At 37.7% G+C, this 23,065-nt stretch overlaps 1 protein-coding gene across 5 annotated transcripts in view; it reads left to right on the top strand.

The window, feature by feature from the left end:
• The window catches only part of ELF1 (E74 like ETS transcription factor 1), an 81,708-nt gene that overhangs the window by 40,260 nt on the left and 18,383 nt on the right, over window positions 1–23,065 (top strand). For all 5 annotated transcript variants that reach the window (XM_060769361.2, XM_060769365.2, XM_060769362.2 and 2 more), the window contains 7 exons: window positions 119–401; window positions 12,221–12,395; window positions 14,844–14,951; window positions 16,359–16,520; window positions 17,448–17,531; window positions 18,307–18,499; window positions 20,173–20,643. In XM_060769361.2, coding sequence (XP_060625344.2) covers window positions 330–401; window positions 12,221–12,395; window positions 14,844–14,951; window positions 16,359–16,520; window positions 17,448–17,531; window positions 18,307–18,499; window positions 20,173–20,643 — 1,265 coding nt within the window. In that variant the 5' untranslated portion in view covers window positions 119–329. The remainder of the gene's footprint in view (window positions 1–118; window positions 402–12,220; window positions 12,396–14,843; window positions 14,952–16,358; window positions 16,521–17,447; window positions 17,532–18,306; window positions 18,500–20,172; window positions 20,644–23,065) is intronic.

The raw sequence follows: 23,065 nt of genomic DNA, 5'->3' as shown, positions 1-23,065 counted from the left end.
TAGTGTTCTGTTTTAAGTAAATGCTTAAACAACGTGATGGCAGGCTTATTACCACATATATTTATTTTATATTTTATTCATTTAATTTTTTCTGATCTTATTCTGCCTTTGTTTCCAGTGGTTTCTGGGTGAGACAAATACCCAAGGAGGCATTTCATCATTTATCTGCCTTGAAAAAGAAAATTCTGGAAGCCTGCACAAGAACAAGCTACCTCATCACCTGATCACTTTCAAGGTCTCCTTCCTTGCACAATTCATTCCTGGTGATAAACCTTTTTCTGGAGGAGCCTTTTATTTTATGCAGAACTGAGACCTTGGAATGCTTTATTATGGCAGCAGTGGTACAGCAGAATGACCTGATGTTTGAATTTGCCAGTAATGTCATGGAAGATGAACAACAGGTAAGAGAGAAATAAAATCCGTGAGATAACCTATAGATTGTTTTAAATTACAACTAAAATACTGTATTACTTTACTAATTTTTTTCATTTGAATGTTTTGATTTAGTGGACTTGATTCTGTGTGCTTTTTACTCACTTTCTGGTTCATTTACACTTCTACTCCTACACATTTTAGCTTTTCCCCTCTTCCCTGAACAGCTGTGGCCTTCTGTCATTTTCCTTTGGGAAAAACAGAGCCAGAAGCCTGTGAAGTCTGTATTCAGCTTTATTTACATGCATTTGCAGGACAGATGAATGGCAAGACAAGTCAGAAAGCTGGCTGTACATATTCCACATTATTATCAATGCAGCATTCCAAAATCCAGATTAGCTCTGGATATCCTAGATGGCTGAAATACCTTCTTTTCTGCCTTTCTAGTTCAAAATCCCTGATCTATCAGAAGTGGCATAAGTCCTTGAGTCTGGTAATGCATTGCACAGATAGTTTGAGACCTGGGTCACTATTTTGTATAATGGACAAACATGGCAGTTTTAAAAGAGAAAATAAATCCTCAGTTTGTGTTTTTCTTTGTAGAACTCTCCCGATTACTACTTTCTATTACACCAAATGTATGATTTGCTAATTTTTGTGTGAAATTCAGGTTTTGTCTTTAGGATTTTTTTTGTCTGTTTGAAAGTATTACATTTTCTAGGTGCAATTCTTAAAATAATAGTAAGTAAAACTTTATTTCTATCCCACCCTATCTCCCCATGGGGACTCAGGGCAGTTCACAACATAAACTAAAACAATTTGAAATAAACAAAACAGAGCATTTGACAATAAAGCAGATCACATGAAAACAATAATAACCAATTTTACGACGTTAATAAAACAGAGTGAAAAACTGTGTTTCAATTCCATTCCTTATTTTATAGTGCATTCCTGCAGTATGTTGTCCTCCCATAGCAATAGGAACCATTGATCTCTTCTGCCTTTGATAACTCCAGTTAGCATCTTTGAATAGTATCATGAACATCAGGAGCAATACTCCTAAATATACAAGAAAAGGAAGAGAGATAAATGTGAGGAAATAAATAGTGGCATTACAGATGCTATGGGTTATATTTCAGGGGCAGTAACTGGCAAAACCACTGCAGAATACTCTGTACCTAAGAAAACCCTGTGAAATTCATGGGGTCATCATAAGTCAACAGGCAACTCGAAGATGCATACACACACATTAAGTAATAGAGCCATAATAGTTGAAATTGCAGTATCCATGCACAGAATTTAGATGGCAGGAGAAAACATCCCGAAGAACTGAATTTTAATAGTTACACAGTAAAGCGGGGGACGGGGGGACGGGGACGGGACCTAGCCAGTTGTGGTAGTTTTTCAATTATTAACTACTTTACAGATTTCGATTGAAAACCTTATATGTGTGGCATAGTTTATAGCTGCAAGGCTTCAGATTTTAACTCCCTTTGTCTGAGTATTTTGGATGGTTGCCTTTCCTAAACAAATAATTTTGAGTCTCTTGGAAATCCTGTTGGATACACAGTCTCTTCCCCTCCCACTTTGAAGAGGGATACTAAATCAAGTATTAGTATTTAGTATTAGGGATACTAAATCAAAAGTTATTTCCACATCTTGTTTTTTATTAGCAAGACTAATAGTTATGACCATGATACCTCCTGGATATGGTAAGAATGCCATCCCATTACAAGAGTTTTTCGCTATATTCTTGGTTTTTCTTCCCCTAATTTTGATTAGTCAATGGATGGTAATTGAAAATGAGAGAAGTTTGGAAAGGAAACAGGAGTTTATCTGTCCTATTCTCTTGACCTCCCCCATCCCATGGATCGTGAGGCTGTAAATCCCTGGAATTGACTTTTTCACTGAGTCATGGTCAGACGTGACCTTGGTTTGATTCTTATCTGTCAGCCTAAACTCCCTTGGACAAACTGAAGAAAACAATGGGCCACATGTATGTCACCTCAAGTTTCTTGGACAAAAAGTGAGTAATGTAAGGAAATAAATATAAGTGACACACACACACACACAAGAGTTGTACAACCTGAATTACATGCCCAGCAGCCCTAGGTAGCTGATGTTTTGTAACTATCCAGGAGTTGAATGGAATTAAGGTTTGTTTGTGGGAAGTGGGGAGGTAGTTATTTCAGTTTGTAATTGTGGAAACCTTGCATTTTCTGGAGAACATACACAATATTAAATGATGGTCTTAACTTTTAAAGAAACATCAGTAACCAATTAAAGAAGAGCTGTAATGACTGTGAACATCAGATGCTAGGCAACATAGAATCAAGTAAATAAATGTGAAGTCTGTGGTTTTCAAGTTACATTATTTACTTACCAAGTATTTGTTTGAAGGATTCCCTGCAAATAAGTAAGATAAACAAAAAAGTTGCAAAATCACACACTGGGAATAATTTTGCAATCCATGTATATAAGAGTGTTTATACTATGTTTATTATGTGTGGACAGAAAAAAATTAAAATTGCCCTAGGACTTTCAGATACATTGTGTCATTTTGTTTTGAGAATTGCCCCCAGCAAACTAAGATTTCTGCTGCTATATTTTGTTTGGGATATTGGTTACATTGCTAGTAATCATCTGTTGGGCCCAAATTGTATTCTGTTCCTAAAACTGTATAAACATATTGCATGCTGTTTTGACTTTGCATGGATTATGTGTCTTGAAAGGAACTAAATGAAGTTGTTTTTTCCCCCTGTGACTACAGAAACTAGGGTTAGTGGGGGAAGAAATATGACTGCCAGCTCAATTGTAGTATTGGCTTGAGTTTGCAAATCAGTAATCTGTAGTAACTTGAGCCGTGGAACGCCAGAAACTTTGATGCAGCCGTAACAGATGACAGACTCTTGAGTGTCTGAATCTTCCAATAGTTTTGAGTTTTTTTAGTATCAAGAGACTGGTGGGGCCACAAGAAAGAATGACCCAATTTGTGGAACCACCTTGGTTGTGGAACTCTCTCCCTAAGGAGGTGAAAAGCTCTCAATTAAGTCTAATTAAAGATGTTAGTTTAGTTTTGGCTGGGTTGTTCCACCTTTTCTATTCCATAAATCATGTGAGCGATTTTTAAAGGCAGTTTGCTCCACTCTTGTATTAACAAGAAGGTTATTAGAAGTAAAGATGAAGTACTTTGGCCACATAATGAGAAGTCAGGAAAGCTTGGAGAAGACAGTGATGCTGGGGAAAATGGAAGGAAAGGTCAGAACAATTAATATGGATCTAGAAATAATACTGTATTTTTTCTTTTCCAATAATTATATAAAAGTTTCACTTTTCTAATGTTCCTTAGAGCTTAGAAATTTTTTAATGTAATTATTTCTCCCACTCATTAATATTTAAAAAGTCATCAATTGCTATTATTTTGTGATGTTGGGGAACTACAGTGCTTGTTGCACTGCCTGTTACTTTTCCATTATTTTTGTTACATTTTTATTTTTAAAAGGCACTTGGTTTGATGAAAGGTATTTGTAAACTTTCTGTCAAAATGATCGTTAACATGCCCTTAGAAATGACTATAAATAAAATAGAATTGCTCTTACTTATTACATTGTTTTAAAATGTATCTTTGTTCCACTGCAATTATTAAAAAGTAACCTGTTACAAGAAACAACATTACATGTAGCACAGCACTCTGATTTCCTTCCCTTTTCTCTTGTTTTAAAATAAGTATGCCCAATTACCTTTCAGTCAAGTGTGAAAGCCAAAAGATGAAAATAATAATCATAAACATAATTAATAATAATAAACTAAAGCAATAAGCTACTTGTAAAACCCCACAAGAATGCTACATAATGGCTGAAGGCTTTCGTTCCTCTGGCAAAATTTGCCACAATATGTCCGAGATAATAATAAGATTGTAAGGAGCTGCTGGAAAGATTCCCCAGGGAATGGGTGGGTTCTCTTTAAACCAGGCACGAGCAAACTTCGGCTCTCCAGGTGTTTTGGACTTCAGCTCCCACAATTCCTAACAGTTTACTGGCTGTTAAGAATTGTGGAAGTTGAAGTCCAAAACACTTGGAGGGCCAAGTTTTCCCATGCCTGGTTTAAATCCTGGTATAGTGGAAGCAGAGCCAAGGCACTAGAACAGTAATGTCACTTCACACCCTCCTCTGGCTTTCCTTCTTCTGGATTTAGCTATAATTCTCACACTGAGATTATTTTCTCACTAACAATAGTTGTGGATTATATTTGCTATTAGACAGATGTTTTGGAGTGGGTTGATCTTGATTGTGAATTAAGATCTCTCTGCTTTACAAAAAGGCAGGTGGAGATAAATAAACTTCTGGAACTGGTTTGTTGATATGGATCAAACCAGCTGTCTGCATTGTATGTGGGTTTTTTTAAAAGCTCACCTTGTTGGTATGACCATGAAAAATACTTCCACTTCCAAATTTAATATCTCTCCACTGTCCAAAATAAGAAAGTTTGATTTTGACTGCACATAAAGCTGTCATTGTATGTATAGGGCACTATCAGTAAAAATGCATTCTTCTGATGGCTATTGAGAATGCGAATGTGGAACTAGGTTCCCTAAAGGTATGCAGGATTAAACTTAATCTGAATCCTGGAGGTAATGAACCTTGAAGCAAGTTATGAAGCAGTGAAGGCAAAATAATCGTATAATATGGATAAGAACTGCATGGTATGGTTGCAGTTCTTATTATATTACCTCAGGTTTTTAAATGGTGTCCAAGGATAATCCCATGAAGTGCACTGGAAAAGTTCACATAAGGAGTGGCCATTGCATGAATTATAATGAAAGAGTGAAGTTGGTGGAATGATGTTGACAAAATGCAATCTTCCCCATGTTTGTCATCCAAGTGCGGAATTGAATTTAATTCATTTGGTCCGAAAACCTGGTCCTTTAATAAGAATATGATTTAATTAAATACAGACATTCACACAATTACTGTGTTTTGGTGTATTATGATGTGCACACACATTTTGTGTACACGTTAAATGAAATGTGTGATAGGAAGTGTGCAGACAAATGCAGTGAGGCAGAATACACAGAAAGACAGAAGTGGGCGCATGTAAAAAGTGTGATGATCCAACTGTCATATATCGTTCATTTATTGAATACAGACCCGTTTGTGGTGGGTGAGGAAAAAATATAAGCAGAAACAGCAGGAATTTCTTCAGCTTAACTTTCCGGTCCTTATGCAACTTCCTTCGAGGTTCTAACTCTGTTCTTTGTGATTTGTCTAATGACTTATTCATAAACATCGGCTGTTTTTTAAAGCAAAACTTGATCTTAAAATATGAAATATGTTTATGGAATTTTAATACAGCATTTGTCAACAATAGTGTAAGTATAAGGATAAATGAGATTACCATATACAAAAGTCAGACTAGTATACTTTAGGGCTTGTAGATTTTAGCATTGTCTATTCTTGCTGAAAGTGCTTCAGGAGAGTTGATTTGTCAACTTATCCATCCTAATTTTATATCCATTCCTGTATCGTAAGATGTCTTGGTGATATTGATAAAATAAATTTTGAACAATTTACACTATTTAAAACAAGAGGAATAATAATTCTGGGATTTTAAAAAGTTCTTCATACAGTATTTGTAGTCTGGAACTTCTCCTTTATGAAAGGTCATTTTGCAAGAGGAAATTGGCTAAGATAATGCAGTCTGAAATCTGAATAAAAACCTGTGTAATTGACATCTTTAGGGTTTCAGTTCAATCATTCCTTGGCTTGCTATGCTGGTTATAGGATTCGTACTTCTGCCATATGCTCAGTGTTCCAGATATAAATAAACCAAGGCCACATAAAGTTTTAACAGATCTTTGTAACTAGTGATAAGTGAATCAGAGGTCAACAACAATGGTGAATAAGTCCCTGCCCACCTCTGTAGATCCAAGCTGAGAAAGTTGGCCTTCTTCTACTTTCTATTTAAATCGGTGTTTGTCAGTGGTGAACTTGGATTTTTTTAAGTCTCTGGAGCTAATAATAATGATGTAAATTTGCCTGAGAATAAATTCAGATAATAGTATTAGACCTTGTTTCTTAATAATGCACTGCTAAGAAGTTTTAAAAACATCTGTTATAAAATATGATCACTTAGAATACTGTCACTATGTGTTTCAAAACACATTGGAGGCATTACTTTTATACCATAAAAGTAGTAGTACTGTGGTTTGTTTTGCGAGGAGGGAACTACATGTTGTTCTAGATCCAGTGTGAGGTAATAGTGTGAAGGTTGGACCAGGACTCTAGGAGAGTCCATTCAGCCATTCAGCCATAGGAACCCATTGGGTGATGATGAGCAAAGCAAACTCTGTCAGCCTAAGAGGAAGGTGATGGCGAATAGCCTCTAAACAACTTTTACAAAAAAAAACAAACCTTAGGCTAGGTTCTTAATAGTCAAATTTGGCTTGAATATACATAACAACAATAACCTGAACATGCTGTTCAGTACTGTATGTTGAAAAACACTAGCAGATTAGGGACAAGTCCACCTCCCATAAAAGAATAGAAGACCCCGGAGGCTATTAAATAAAGAACATGACATTTTATTTATAGCTCGGACTTCATCCTCAATGGAATTTTGAAAATAATAGGTAGTTTTCATTTCTGAAATCTCTGCTGTTACAAAGCAAATGTTTCTTTAGAGACAAAAGCTGACAAGCAACCTATAAAATCTGTTTCTTCAGAGAACTCAGAAACACTAAATCTTAATAACTGATTGGGGACTTCCAGCCTAGTAGAAAAGAAAAAAGGAGCCTCCATCTCAATAAACACAGTAGCTAAGCTTTTCTCTCTGGCATTCACTCCCTTTTTTACATGTGCTTTATCTTCTTATAGTAAGCTTAAGAAGACATGCAGTGAAAAAAAGCAAGTTCTCTGTCAAAGGGAAAGATTTAGGGATAGATATACTGCTGGAGAACAGGATGGTGATAGAAAGAAAATAGGGTGTCTCTGGGTCTGTTGCTGTTTTTAGGTTTATCTCATAGGGGAGATGTGAGGGGAAAATGGGCCAGTTTAAGGTAATTAGGGAAAGAGTGGAATAAATGTAATTAGTATCTTATCTGTTTTGCTGATAGAGTTACAGGCTTGGTAGATAAATGATATGCTCTAGATATAGAACATGTTTGATAAGGTTGCTGATGATTTTATTGAAACAGGCTAGTAAAATGTGGTCTACATAATGCTGCTGTTAGGTGGATTTCTAATTGCTGACCAATGGTTCCCTTTCATCCTGGAGAGAATTGATTAGTGGTGCTATTCAACATTTTTCTAAATGACCTGGATGATAAAATAGAGGGCTTGCTTATCAACCATACAAATTCCGACAAATGTGAAGGGGTATCAAATATCTCATAGGTCAGGATCAGAATTAAGAAGTACCTGAATAGGTTGGCGGGCTGGACCAAAACTCACGAAATGAATTTCAACAGGGAGAAACATAAGGTATTGTACTTAGGCAATACAAATGAGATACAAATATATATAGTATAGGTAACACTTGGTTTACAAATAATACATGTGAAATGGATCTAGGGATCTTAGTAGATCACAAATTGATCACTTAGTGGATCACAAGTTTTAAGCTCCAATGAGCAGCTTAAAAATTCAATGTAATTACAGGCTGCTCAATAGTGGTATTGTATCAAGATTGAGAGAAGTCATAGTCCCACTGTATTTTGGCAGTGTTTAGGAAGAGCTTGAAGATGTGGTTGTTCCAGTGTGTTTTCCCAGAATAGGAAACTCCTAGCATCATGTCCCAATTGCACTTTACTAGAGATTTAAGATTGTCTGCACATCGCACCTATCTCCAAAAACCTATCCATCGCACCTGTCATGTTCAGCATTTTAAAATTTTAATCATTACATTTGGCCCAGCCTTAGTTTTAAATGTGTCATGGTGTTATTGTCTAATGCTTATTGCTATTGTTTTTTTAATGTTTATTGCTTGTTTTATGAGTTTATTTATTGTTGTATTTGTTATGCTGTTGTTTTATTGATGTGTTGGGCCTCAGCCTCTTGTAAGCCGCACCGAGTCCTTCGGGAGATGTTAGTGGGGTATAAATAAAGGATTATTATTATTATTATTATTATTATTATTATTTTGCTTTGATCCAACCTCACCTGGAATACTGTATCCACAATGAAAAGATATTGGGAAGCTGGAGCATGTTCAGAGGAAGGCAACCAAAATCTTAAAAGATCTGGAAGCTATATCCTATGCAGAGTGACTTAGGGAGCTGGGCATGTTTAGCCTGAAGAAGAAAAGTTTAAGAGGAGGCATGATAGCAATTTTTAAATGTTTGAAGGGATGCCATACTGAAGCTGGAACAAGTGTGTTTTCTGCTGCTCCAGAGAAACAGAGCAAGAGACACTGTTGCTGTCATCCTCTTTTCCCCTTCCTACCTTTCTCTGGCCATCCCTAGTGATAGCATGTTATGCTTTGTTTTGTTCCTTAGATTTACAATAAAGGTAATTAGAATTACAAATGGTGCTTGCTTCCAAGGGATGTGTAAGCAAACATGAACATTTTAAAAAGTCCCTCTGACAGAATTGTTCCTTCTGAAAACAAAGAGGACATATCCAGAAAAAGGAGAACACGTGGAACCCTGGTATAGACTAATAGCTGACCTATAGGTGCACATAGAGGAGCTGTTCTGTTGAGTTACTTAATACCTGTTGTTTTCTGTATCTGTCTGTCATGACTTTGCTCTTTGTTTTGGTTCTTGTTTGAGAAGGCTAGACTGAAGACAGATTGCAAAATGTTGGGCATTTAAGGATTTGTGGTGTTCCTGTAATGAAGATAGATTTTTTAAATTGTGAACCCCAATCCTAACTTTTCTACCAGGTACATATTATTTATGGTCTCATGCATATTACACTGCATTTATAGGGAAGCTTAAGGACCATCTGCCCCTTTGTATGTTTTAACCAATGAAGACCTTGTAAAGGAAAGCAATAACTGATATGGAAGTGAGGTTTGCTAATTAGTGTCTTGCTTTAACTGGAGAGTGAAGAATACATATTTCTTTACTCCAGTGGTTCTCAACCTGGGGTCTCCAGATGTTTTTGGCCTACAACTCCCAGAAATCCCAGCCAGTTTACCAGGTGTTAGGATTTCTGGGAGTTGAAGGCCAAAAACATCTGGGGACCCCAGGTTGAGAACCACTGCTTTACTCTATAATTGGGATGGTGGCATAAAGAAAACAACAAGTAACTTGATGCATCTGTACTATATAAGGAACATGAACTTAGACAACTATTAACTATCTTCTAATTGGCTTTGGTGAATATTGAACACTTGGTTTATGATAAATGCTTGAAATTGTTTGGGACTACATTCATTTATTTGTTGTTAACCTCCAACTTAGTAACAGAAGGGGATTTATGACTAGCATTTAACACCTATCAGACATGAATAGTTGAATTTATATAATTATCTTTAGAGCTATTTATTGAGAGATGTTCACTCCTGATAGCTATTATATGCTTTGGGTCTTTCTTTTGAACTTCAGGCATTCCTTCTGAACTGGTTTCAATCTCAGGCATGCTGACCTTTACCTGTTCTTTGCAAATGACTTGCACTGACACTGCGCTGAAAGGAAAGTGAGATTAGGCAAAAGTATTTGAGCCAAGGAAAAGATATAGAAATCCAACAAATTCCTGATTTTGCAAATATTGCAGAACTGTATTTTTTGCTTATTAAGGAATAAACTGGCTGCACTGATTTGTAGTAGATCCGTTTTTGAGCTTTACATATCTATAATTTTTGCAATAGCATAAACGCAACATTCTTTCAATTTAGAGTTCACATATAATAGGAAAGAACAGCTTGTTTTAACCCACCTTGTTGTAGTGAGGAAAGAAATAAGAACATTCTACTTCTTATCTCATATACTGAGTAGCTATGGTATATCAGGTTTCCTAGAGATGGAAAGGATCAAAGAACTATATAGGCCAGAAATCAAAGACTTAGCCATGTTAGTCTTGACTATCAGTTTGTAAAGAGATTTTTAACACTTTAGAGACTTAACTGAGAGAATAATAGTTGTTGATGTTGTTATATTCATTTGTACCTTGCTTTTCTCCTAGTATTGAGACCCAAAGCAGCTCACAACCTCAAAACGATACCTCAAAATGTAAATATTTAAATAGAATTAAATGTTACAATTATTAAAACAATGTAGTTAAAATCCCATTAAAACAGATAAATAAAAATCTTTAATAAAAACAATTCAAGCACCATACATCAACTTTAACATTTTCTGCTTTAAAAAATTCTGCTCATAAAGCTTGCCATTCAAAGGAATGAAATTGGTAGCAAAAGTTTGTCTACAAAAGATTGTGCTACTAACTTCATCTCCACAGTTTTTCTCTATGGCAGAAAAACTTCTTTACTATCTTGCAAGTAGTTGAGTGATTTGAAATTTATTTATTTATTTATTTATTTATTTATTTCACTTACTTATACCCTGCCCATCTCACCCCGGGGGGGGGGGGGGGGACTCAGGGCGGCTTACAGTGGAGGCACAATTAGATGCCCAAATCAATTGACAAGTAGTACAAAATACAAAAACAATACAACAATTAATTAAAACATCAATACATAATAAAATAATAAAACAATCTCATGCTAAAACAATCTCAAGCTCAGGGTTCAGAGTCCATATTTCATTCCATTCCATTTGCCCTTGTCTATCATCAGATCCTTAGTTTAGTTGTTAGAATGACCAAAGGCTTGGTCCCACACCCAGGTCTTCAGTTTTTTCCTAAACGTCAGGAGGGAAGTCGCCGATCTAATCTCCCCGGGGAGTGAGTTCCACAGGTGGGGGGCCACCACTGAGAAGGCCCTGCTCCTCGTCCCCGCCAGCCTCACTTGTGACAGTGGCGGAGTCGAGAGCAGGGCCTCCTCAGAAGATCTTAAATTTCGAGATAGGATGTAGAGGGAGATCCGTTCGGACAAATACACTGGGCCGGAACCGTATAGGGTTTTGTAGGTCAAAACCAGCACTTTGAATTGTGCTCGGAATTGGATCGGCAGCCAGTGGAGCTGACGCAGCAGGGGGGTGGTATGCTCCTTGTACGTCGCTCCGGTGAGCAATCTGGCTGCTTCTCGCTGGACTAATTGAAGTTTCCGAGCAGTCTTCAAAGGCAACCCCATGTAGAGTGCGTTGCAGTAATCCAACCGGGATGTGACCAGAGCGTGGACCACCATGGCCAGATCTGACTTCCCTGTACATCAAGCATACATTTTGAGAATCCACGTTATAATTTTTATCTTTGTTGTGATCAGCTATCATTAGGTTGGATGATGATTTAGTGATGGGTGTTAGTTCGTTCCCCAACTGAACCAGTGATCTCTAGGCATGCCTGTGGCAGGAAGCAAGACTTCGACACACCATCAATTAAAGTCAGTGTTCTGCATGATGTACTTGTAAAAGCCTAAATACAGTTAGTCCTACATACAGCCATTGAATCAACAGGAACTTGCCAAATCAGTGGATTAATTTCCATTTGTTTTGTTGTAGTGAAAATTAACAGTTGAGTTCAGGTTGGGGTGGGAATTGTGTGGCCCTCCAGATCTTGTTGGACTGCAACTTATACCATTCCTTACTGGACAGGACAGCTGAGAGCTGCAGTTCTACATCAGGAGAAACACAATTTTCACATTAGATTTAGCCAACCTTATATTCCAAGTGACATATGCAAGTGAAAGTCAAGTGACACACTTCACAATTTTTGTTGTAATTTGTTTCCTAGGTTTGCGTGTCATGCAAGGCTAAAGTAATGTTTCTTTATGTGTCTTGTGTTAACAGCTCGGTGATCCATCTATTTTTCCTGCTGTCATTGTGGAGCATGTACCCAGCGCTGATCTCCTTAATAATTACTCAGGTTTATCTTGTGTTACTGAACCCAGTGTCATGATAACTGAGAATTCACTAGATGTTGCAGAAGAAGAAATTATTGAAGATGATGATATCACCCTTACAGGTATGTAAGCCGTTTCCCATTGTCATTTTGAAGATGATATCTCTGTTCATCCATTACACCATAGTTAAACCTTCTAATACATCCTACCAGTACATCCACTCTTTATAACTGCCTGGGTACTTTTTGCATTCTGTCCATACTCAACTTGAAAATGTTGGAATTTACAACCTGTAGTGTAGAGCAGAAGCCAAAATCATGACTTGTCACTTCTGAATCTGGGCAATTCATAAGTTGCACGTCTGCTTTAGACTAATTGATTGCCTGATACCAGAACATGGATTGGCAGTTCAAGCATAACTAAAGATTGTAATTAATGCTTTTTAAATCAAAGTTTGAAGTGAGAATGATAATACATTTTAAAGGTTGGGGTTATTTTACAATTCGCTACTCAAATCTGAAGAAATTTGTTTCAAAATTGTACCTTTATCCCCAAAACGTCACAGACTTACTACTTGCTTTAAACTTTTCAACCACTGGAACCTCTAATGTATAACACTGGGAGCTCTTCTGTTACCATAAATACTTGTAAATGATAAATACACTGAAAAAAATTAAGGTAACAGCTGTTTTGAGTGTTGGACTCGGAATGGGAAGAACTGAATTCCTTTTTTTCCATTGCAGTTATTACATTCCTTCTAAAAGCTCATGACCTTATCACACTCAGTAGCAATGTGCTAGACTACAGGAAGCAACGCCCAGCACTGTTTAATGAACCATTCTCACTTCCTTTTATGCTGTTGACTGTTGTAGAAAGTTTGTAATTTCTGTTGTGGAAAGCATTATTAGTCCATCTAGTTGGCTGCTGTTAAAGGATTTCCAGCCAAGATCTCTGTAAATCTTCGGTTGCTGCCAGCCACAGTTGCCAGTTGAGGTTCCTTTGATTCAACCCAATCCTATATTTGTGATGTGCAAGAATTGGAACAAATCTTGCACAGTTTGAATCAAAGACTGTTTTCTGTAATGTTTTTAAAACCAATTGGGTTGGAGGCATTTCAGTATGCATGAGTATGTGCCTGAGTTGCCTGTAGCTTTGAAGCAGCCATGCAGGTAAGGAATACTCGGAAAGTAGTTTTGCCATTTTCTTCCTCTGAAATACACTCTACAGCACCTGGCATCTGTTTTTTCTTCTTCCCAGAATTCCATTTCATTGTCCTTGTTTTAATTTTGATTTATTTTAATCTGTCTTAATTTATTTCTAATCGATGTGATTTTAAAGAAGTGGTAAATATTTGTTTCATTTATATCCCATCTTTCCTCAAAGGAGCTGAAAGTAGTATCTATGGTACTTCTCAGTTTTGGTCCTCACAACAAGCCTGTGAATCATGTTGTGCAGAGAGTCAGTGGCTGATATGGTATCTCTCTGGATAACAGAGAGTTGGGTTTGGTCTTCTCACTCCATCTAACACTTCAGAAAACTGTTGCTTTAATCTTGTCGCCAGTTGATACAACTATTGTCCTCATGTAAAATCTTTGCTTCTGTATGAAGCAGAGCTGGTCACCTGTTATTTCCCTCTAAATTCAGGTACAGTAGAGTCTCACTTATCCAAGATAAACGGGCTGGCGGAACGTTTGATAAGCGAAAATGTTGGATAATAAGGAGGGGTTAAAGAAAAGCCTATTAAACATCAAATTACGTTATGATTTTACAAATTAAGCACTAAAACATCATGTTTTACAACAAATTGACAGAAAGAGCAGTTCAATACATGGTAACATTATGTAGTAATTACTGTATTTAAGAATTTAGCACCAAAACATTGCAATGTATTGAAACAGCTGTGGATCCGGGCAGGAGGCAGACTACATCGGATAATACAGAACACTGGATGAGTGAAGGTTGGATAAGCGCGGCTCTACTGTATAACAAATAGTTAAAATCCGTACCACATGCTGTTTATAAACATGCACACAAACACATTTCTGAATCTTTTAATACTGTTGCTTTACAAAGGTAATAATAATATTATAATAATAACTTTATTTTTATACCCTGCCTCTATCTCCCCAAAAGGACACAGGGTAGCTTAGATATGGCACATCGTGCCTAAAACAACGCATAAAATAAACACACAATACAATACAAAGTAAAACCAATAGCATATTAAACAATAATTTAAACTCAAAAACAGAACTCATTCAGATCTACTGTATTTACACAAAACTTTTAGAACTTCAGTAAATGGAAACTGGAGTGTATAAATGGGATTTGTAGGATTACAGGAGGGAATTTGTGTATTATAAGAGGTGGTAAAACAAGATAATTCAGGTACAGACCAGTTGTCATAATAATCTCTCTTGAGGTTCCATGGTAATCTGCTAGATTCTCTTACAGAGTTAAGTTCAATTTGTTTCATGTTCTATTACATATTCAGGCTTTGTTTTGAATTTTTTTGGGTGTATTTTAGAAATTTTCTGTCTTTACCTCATCTTTTACTCTGTCATTTTCAGTTGAAGCATCTTGTCAGAATGGCGATGAAACCATGCAAACCATTGAAGCCGCCGAGGCTCTTCTCAATATGGAATCCCCTGACCCAGTATTGGATGAAAAGAGATCCAGTGAGTAAAACCTAAGGAAATGTGTTATATATAATTTAAAAACAATACTCTACTTTTCTTTTTAAGAGCTGGGTTTTGCACAAGGGTAATGTTGCAAAAGATGGGTGTTGGATTGGTATACATGGTAGCTTTTGCTGCTGTGCTGTAGAATTGCGCAAAATGAGGCTAATCTGAGAACACATAAGTGGCAGATTCATTTGTTGCAAATCTCCTGATTTTAGGAAATAAAAGTGTTTGTTTAACACCGAAGGGCTCCCATTTTTAAAGTACATTGGCCCTGTTTGGTTCCAGAAGCAAGTACTAAAATCTGTAAATGTTCAAGTTCCATTATATACAACGTTGTAGTAAAATTGTGTCCCTCAAAAAATTTGAAAAAAATCACTGGTTGGGTTTTGGATTTTTTAAAAATATATATTTTTAAGCCACGAATACGTGAATCTATGAATACAGAATCAATTACAGGCATTCCTCAAGTTACAAACAAGATAGGTTCTGTTTGTTCATAAGTTAAGTTTGCTTGAAAGTTGGAACAGGTACATTTTTTAAGTGTAACTCAACTATATATATATATATATATATATATATATATATAAGCTATGAAAAGCACAGGGAAGGGTTAATACCCCTGTAGTGTTTGTTTTGCTGTCTATTTCTGTTCCTGTAATAATTGGTTTTTGAAAAAAAAATGGCTTGTTGTGGAAATAAGGATTGGTAATAAAGCTTCATTGGGGGCACCTTTTCCCCATGATAACTCTTTCAGCAGTGAATCTTCCTTCCAAGGGGTAGATTTTCTCACTTCCTGTTGTCTCACCCCTGTACTTAACTGTGAGTTGTTTGTAAGTTGGATTTTTTTAGCTTTCTTCAAGGGCTGCACATTAAATCTAACTACAGCAGAAATTCTGGAATTGCTAAAAGTTTCTCTCCATATTTTCAATAATATGGTTAGGATTCCCCCTTCTCCTTGAGTTTTTAAAAAAATCTTCTGCTCTACTATTCTGATGAGTTTCAAACCTTCTCTGTTTTAGGATCAGTATAGCTGGAAGAAAGGCAGGACAATATAGACAAAACATAAAAATAAAGAGCTAATTAATTGCTCTGATAAGTGACTATTAAGTTTGTTCAGTCTCTCTTATGGTAGAAAAGTCAATTGAGGGACAGGAAAAAATGAGAAAAGCAGCCTACAATCTGCCTGTTAGGTCTCTGGAGTAGAGCATGAAAAAGATTTGAGAAAAAAAATCAAAATAATACAGGTACTGGAATACAGTAATAATTGTCTCTTATTTGTTAATCAGTTAAAATTATTCAGATTACATAGTTAGTCTATACACATTTCAGGCTTTTTATAATATTTTAGAAAAGTATTTCAATAACCTTTAAAATATTTATTGATTTCCCTGTCTTTTGAAGCACATGTGTTTGGTGCTGAGGATGAAATTGATATTGGTCCAATTACTCATGTATCTGTCACACTTGATGGGATTCCAGAAGTGGTGGAGGTTCAACAAATCCAGGATGCATTTGCAGAGTCACAAATCCCTGTAGCACTTGAGCAACCAAAGAAGAGAAAAGGTGAGGTGATATGAATATGTGTTACTCACCTACATTTGCAGGTCTGTAGATGAGATATCCAGTGTTTAGTATCTGTTGCTCTGCGATTGCTGAAATTTGCAATAGAAGAGAAAAATAGTACAGAGACCATTAACCAAACTATTTGTGCAGACCTTTTGTTCGAATTAGCTAAGTCTTCAAATACAGATCCTACAAATGAAATGGGGATGGGGCGGTATTTGTCCCACAGGCTCTGGGTTGTACTGTAGTTCATATCTGGGTATATTGGGTGAGTGGATAGCAGGTAGTAATTTGCCTGAGACCGTGTTATGAGCTAATTGTTGACATGACATATGAACTAGAGCAGGCATGGGCAAACGTTGGCCTTTCAATTGGTTTGGACTTCAACACCTACAATTCCTTACAGCCTACCAGCTCTTAGTTGAAGTCCAAAACACCTGGAGGGCCAAAGTTTGTCCATTCCTGAACTGGAGGCTATTTGACTCTTAAGTTTACATTAACAAAATAAGGTATCATTGTGTTAAAGGCAGGTTAAAATATTTTAAAGCCTGATATCCTATTCATTCTGTAAGATGACTATTCACTTGGTATCTCTCAGGATTTTGATAGACTTACTGTTCTTTCAATAAACGTTAACTTAGTCTTTCCAATTCATAACATTGCTATTGTCAGATATCAATTTCAGTTATTATTTATTTCTCCCTTCCCTCCTCATGACATTATTTCAAAAGGAGTCATGGCAGTATCTAACATGGTGGTGATGGTTGTTGTTATTACATTATAGCAATTATAAATAATAATGACAGCATTAAATCATATAGAGCAATTTGGTTAATTATAATTTGGCAGAGGGAATGGATCAGGGTTCAATGAATAAACTGGCTATTTCATAATCAATATGAACATCTGTATATTTTTTTCTTCTAGGGAAGAAGCCTAAAGTGCCACGCTCCGAGTCCCCTACTCTGACTCCAAACATAACGGTGAAAAAGAAAAACAAAGATGGGAAGGGTAAGCCTGAACATTGTAAACCAGAATTTCTCAAATTGTGCTTCTCTGGATGTTTTGGACTTCAGTTCCCAAACCCGCTAAACTGACTGGGATTTCTGGGTACTGAAATCCAAAACACCCAGAGGAGCACAGTTTGAGAAACAGTGATGTAAATTGAGGACCATGGAGCAGAGAAGACTATATTGCAACTGGATAATGTAGAATTTAACAAACATCTGGCAATTGTTTATCCCACAGATTTAGTGGTATTGTGAACATGGAGACTGAAAAGAATTTTTTTCACTTGTAGTGAATTTTCCATACATAGTGTTATTAGGGAAATTATTCCTGCACCATTACCTGATAATTGCTTACTTTACTGAATGCAGTATTACCAGAATATAGAACCTCTTGCAAGTGAGTCTGCTATTTAGTGAGAATCAGATTGAATTAAGACCTGAGTCTGCACCCAAATGCTGCTAAAATACGTCTACTTCCACATAAGGCCTATACCGATTACATACTACTGATGACGTAGATTAGTTTGATCATGTGATATTGTCTACATAGTAGTAGTGTCTATCAGAAATCTGTGGCACTTATATTAGACTATGATTAGTATTGGCCAGATACATGTAGCAAGCATATGTGACAACCTTCAGTTAGAGCCGAGCCCCAGAAAATAGTTGACTTCATGTTTAAATCTTATGGTGAAAAAAATAGGTTTTAACGTTCTTGCTGGATTTTTCCATGTGATGTGTCAATTTCTGAAAAGTTTTCCATCTGTTTGTTTCAGGAAACACAATTTATCTTTGGGAGTTTTTACTAGCACTGCTTCAGGACAAAGCTACTTGTCCTAAATACATAAAATGGACTCAAAGAGAGAAGGGCATTTTTAAGCTTGTAGATTCCAAGGCTGTGTCAAGGCTGTGGGGAAAGCACAAAAACAAACCTGATATGAATTATGAAACAATGGGCAGAGCTCTCAGGTAGGTGGACTTGAGAAAATATTGATATTTTCTTAATTGTAAATGTATGTCATTAGATTGAAAGTCATCTGAGCTAATACAAGTTTGGTTTGCTGCATATGAAACACTTTTAGTAGATATCAAACATATGTCATCTCAAAATGACAGTCTTCAATCCAATTGCTAGCCTAAGCTAATGTAGGCCTGTGGAGTTGACAGGATGTATACTATACAGAAATTGATTCAGCGGAACTTAGTTTGAACAAGCAATTGGATTTAGGCTATGGTATCTGTAAGGATTTCTAATCTTTGTTCATTGTCATTTTTTACTCCAAAATCTTTCACAAATTTATTCAAATGTGAATTCTGGATAAATTGAAAAGGTAAAAATCACTGATTGGTTATACTGCCTTCTTTTCAATTCCAGCCAAAGAACTATTTTCTAATGATGTTTTATTTTAGAATTTTCTGATGTTACGCTATTCTTCTTTATATAAATTATTTTGTTGTATTGTCAATTTATGTAGATTTGGTCAAGATGAATTCAAAAATGTCTTTGAAGAGCAAGATTTACATGTTTTAAATACATGAATAATAGCATTTTGTAAATCAGTTTTTTAACTTCATGATTTAGACAAATTATATTTCTGACAGATGGTGTGAACATTAGAGACAGTAGTTTATCATACCTCTTTCTGTTTGTATTAAGTTACCCAGACACATGGGTAACATTTAGCATTTAAACCTTTTTCTCGCCCATTTTTTCTTCAGTTAGTATATTATGAAACCACCATGATAGGTCCCTGTTAGGGTCTCCATATGTAAGAAACCACTTGAAGACACAGCAGCAACAACAGGTACACCATATATACTAGGAACAGACTCAAGTACTGATTTATATTTTATGGTAGACAGTTTCTAGTTACTAATTGCTATCAAATCCTAAAAATATTTGGCATGCTTGGGTACAACCCAAATGCTAATTTCTTCCAATTCATTTTCTACTCTCAAGCGTGCTAAAAATGAAAAGGGAGAAACTTTCTAATGTTACAGTGGTTGGATGGATGAATTTCACAATACTAATTAGCTCTAGAGTTGGCCATTGCTTTTCATCTTTATTGGCAACTGATATATTGGAGTGTCTTGGGAACACAACCATATGTCTCTTTCTGTACTAAATTTTAAAACATAATTTCCTATGTAATTTGAACACTGTGAACTGTTTCCAGAAGCATTCTCTTTTTCAAAAGGCTCTGCAAGGGAGTTCATTAAATCAAAGGAGGCAAATCAATTTTAAATTATTTTCCTCTTCTTTTGCATCCTCCTGTACACCCACACTACATTTCTGCAAGAAGTTGGTGGGCCTTTTAGAAGAGTATGGTGTGCAAGTTTTCCAGGAAAGGAAGAATGTATAAAAAGCATGTCTGTCAATCATTTTATTCATGGAAGTTCCCAATGGGATAAAAAGTCTTCCATCAATGGACATAGTTACGGTAGTTTGCTTCAGCCCAGTCTCATTGGGTGTTTACAAAACTTCCATAACATGGAAATATGCCATACTTCAGCAATAGTTAGAAATACCATTAAATGGATTGTTTAATTATTCTTTAGAGTAATTAAATTATTCTTTAAATAAGTCATTGATGCATCATTTATTCTTTTGTAACCAGTAGGCTGTTTTATTGCTCTAACAGATATTATTACCAAAGAGGCATTCTGGCCAAAGTAGAGGGACAGCGTTTGGTATATCAATTTAAAGAAATGCCAAAAGACCTGGTCTACATTGATGATGATGATCCTAGTTCCAGTACAGACTCCACTGATGCATCTTTACTGTCAGCACCTATGGCTAATAGAAACCAAATGGGTAGGCCAAAAGGATCTACAAATACAGGGCCAAGAGGAGGATCTACTGCTGTTTTAAAAATACCACTCAACTCCAAATCTACCAAACCTAAGCAGGCCCTGGAAACTGCACAGCAGCAATTGCCTGCCATGGCATCAGAAGCCTTGAGGACGATGCAAGCTACTCAGCCTCTACATCCAACTCAGCTTTATCGGACAGTTCATTTAATGCAGCCAGTACAATCCATTCCAGAAGGACATACAGCCGTGACCAGTAGCATGCTGGATGAGAAATTGAACTCTTCTGTTCAAAACATAAGGTAAGGATGTTAAAAAAAAGTCTTACAGTACAAGCAAAATAACAAGAATTTTATGTCCCTTGAATATCTGATCTCCTGATTGAAAAACATTTTGAAAGGGAGAACAAAGAAGAGAAAACCACTATCTTCTTGTAAGAGTCTTCACATTAATCTCATGGATAATCATATAAGAAATATTTCTTTGTGTGTGTGGTGTTTTATTCTTCGTGTCGTCCGTGAAATGCGCACCTATGGGTTCTTCCTTGCGCATGCGCAGAAACTCGGAACATTTCTAAGTTTAAAGAATTAAAAATGATTATTTTGAGCCACTTAGGCCCCGCCCATTCCCCCGCCCCCCCGGATATAAGCGCCGAGCGGCGCCGCCATTATCTAGTTCCTTTTTCCGCGCTAAACGTGCAGCATCTCGGAACAGCTCTCCTCGATTCTCCATACGGACTTGATCTTTTGGACTGACTTTTACTACCCTGACTCTCTCCATCCCTCGACTCGGACCGGCTGACTACTCTTCTCTTCACCCTCAGGCTAGAATGTCTTCCCTCTATTTCAAAAATTGCTCAGCTTGCGGAGCCACCCTCCCCGAAGCTGACAGGCATTCCAAATGCCTCCTTTGCCTGGGGGAATCCCATAACCACCAATCCTGTGAAATTTGCCTTAATTTTACCTCAAGGGCTCGCAAAACGAGAGACGCCCGTTTAAAAGCTCTGCTTTATGAGCGCGCTCTGGCTCCACAATCCCTTCCCACCCCTTCCCTATCCCCAATATTGGAGCCTTCTCACCCTCCCTCCCCACGCGCTGGGGAAAGGCGCGAACTGGATCAGGCAAACGCTCCCGTTATGGAGCCGCCTGCAAAGAGGCAAAAAGCTTCCAAACAGGCCACGAGGTCTGAAAAATCAAAAGAGAAAGCAAATAAACAAAAGAAGGGACGGCAACTCACTGACTCACAGTCCTTGAGCCCTCCCAGATTGGAGCCAATGATCCATCCCTCCGGTTCCGCAATCCACCTCCAGGAACCGCTCCCAACCATGCTCCACTTGGATGACCCCTCCCACCTTCCTCCACTCGAGCTCCTTGCCCCTCCCTCGGAGCTGGAAACACAAACAGCCGCAGGCCGATCAACCTCCCCGCCTCCGCTTCCCCTCTCCCAAGCCTCCCCCCTCCCATCCCCAAATCTTCCACAAGCCTCGGGCCCGAGAGAAACTCCTTCCCCGGTTCCGCCTGCGCCGATTGCGCAATCCTCACGCCGCCGCCGCCGATCCCCTTCTCCTGAAGCGGAACCGGCAGCGCCCTCCTCCCCTCCTTCCAAGAGACTCCGACCTCGCTCTTCTGACCACCCTCAGCCTTATGGATACCCAGACTACCCTTACCACCTTTATCCCCCTCCTCCTCCCTTCCCATATCCTTTCTACTATCCTCCCCACCCTGACCCTTATAGAGGCTTTGATGCCTCTCATGCTGAAGATCCTAGATATCCCCAGCCCCCCCGTGCGCCTCCCACGGCCACACTCTCTCAGCCTCAAGAATACCAAACTGAGGCTTTGACTCATCCAACAGAACAGGATCCCAACAACCCACCCTTATCACATCCAGAAACCATTGACATTGAATCCAATGATGATACACCAGCCATCTTAGACAACCAACTCGAACCTGACCCTTCCCCCCAAAATTTGGAGGAATTCAAAAAATTTTCAGCTCTTTTAATAAGGCTGGCTAGAACCTTAAACTTAGCGACTCCAGAGCCTACCGATACGGTAGTTGACCCATGTTTTACTTCTACTGAACAACAACAACCATCATCCACTGTGTTGCCCACTCTACCTTATTTGCTTAAAATTCTCAAAAATAATGGAGTTGCCCCGGCTTCAGTCCCGGCAACTCCTAAAAGGCCTGAAAACTTATACCGTATTGATCTTTCCTCAGCTTCATGGCTTGCTAAAATGCCTAAAGCAAATTCTGTTGTGACTGATGCTCAACCTAAACCAACTCAAATTAACCAAACCTCCCCTTCTGATAAGGAAGGGAGAAAGCTGGATGCTATGGCCAAAAAGTTCTACTCCTCAGCATGCCTCTTTGCACGCATGGCTCACTATGGAGTATACATGAGTGTATACCAGACTGCCTTGTGGAACAAAATTGCTCCCTATTTAGACCTATTACCGCCAACTGAACAACCTCTAGCCACAGCTTTTAAACAAGAAGCTCTCCTTTTGGCCTCCCTACAAAAAGACCTCTCCAAAAATATTGCTGACACCGCAGGCAAACTTATTGCAGGATCAGTGGCCCTTCGCCGCCACGCCTGGCTAAGAGCAGCTATCCTTTCTCAATCACAACGCACCCTGATTGAAAACCTCCCCATGGATGAGGCAGGCCTTTTCAATCCTGAAACAGACTCTCAATTGAAACACTCCCATGAAATGAAACA

This window comes from Anolis sagrei, chromosome 3, assembly GCF_037176765.1.
Source record: "Anolis sagrei isolate rAnoSag1 chromosome 3, rAnoSag1.mat, whole genome shotgun sequence".
NCBI classification, from domain to species: domain Eukaryota; kingdom Metazoa; phylum Chordata; class Lepidosauria; order Squamata; family Dactyloidae; genus Anolis; species Anolis sagrei.
Note: the sequence above shows the minus strand (reverse complement) of the source record. Positions and strands in the feature narration are given on the sequence as shown.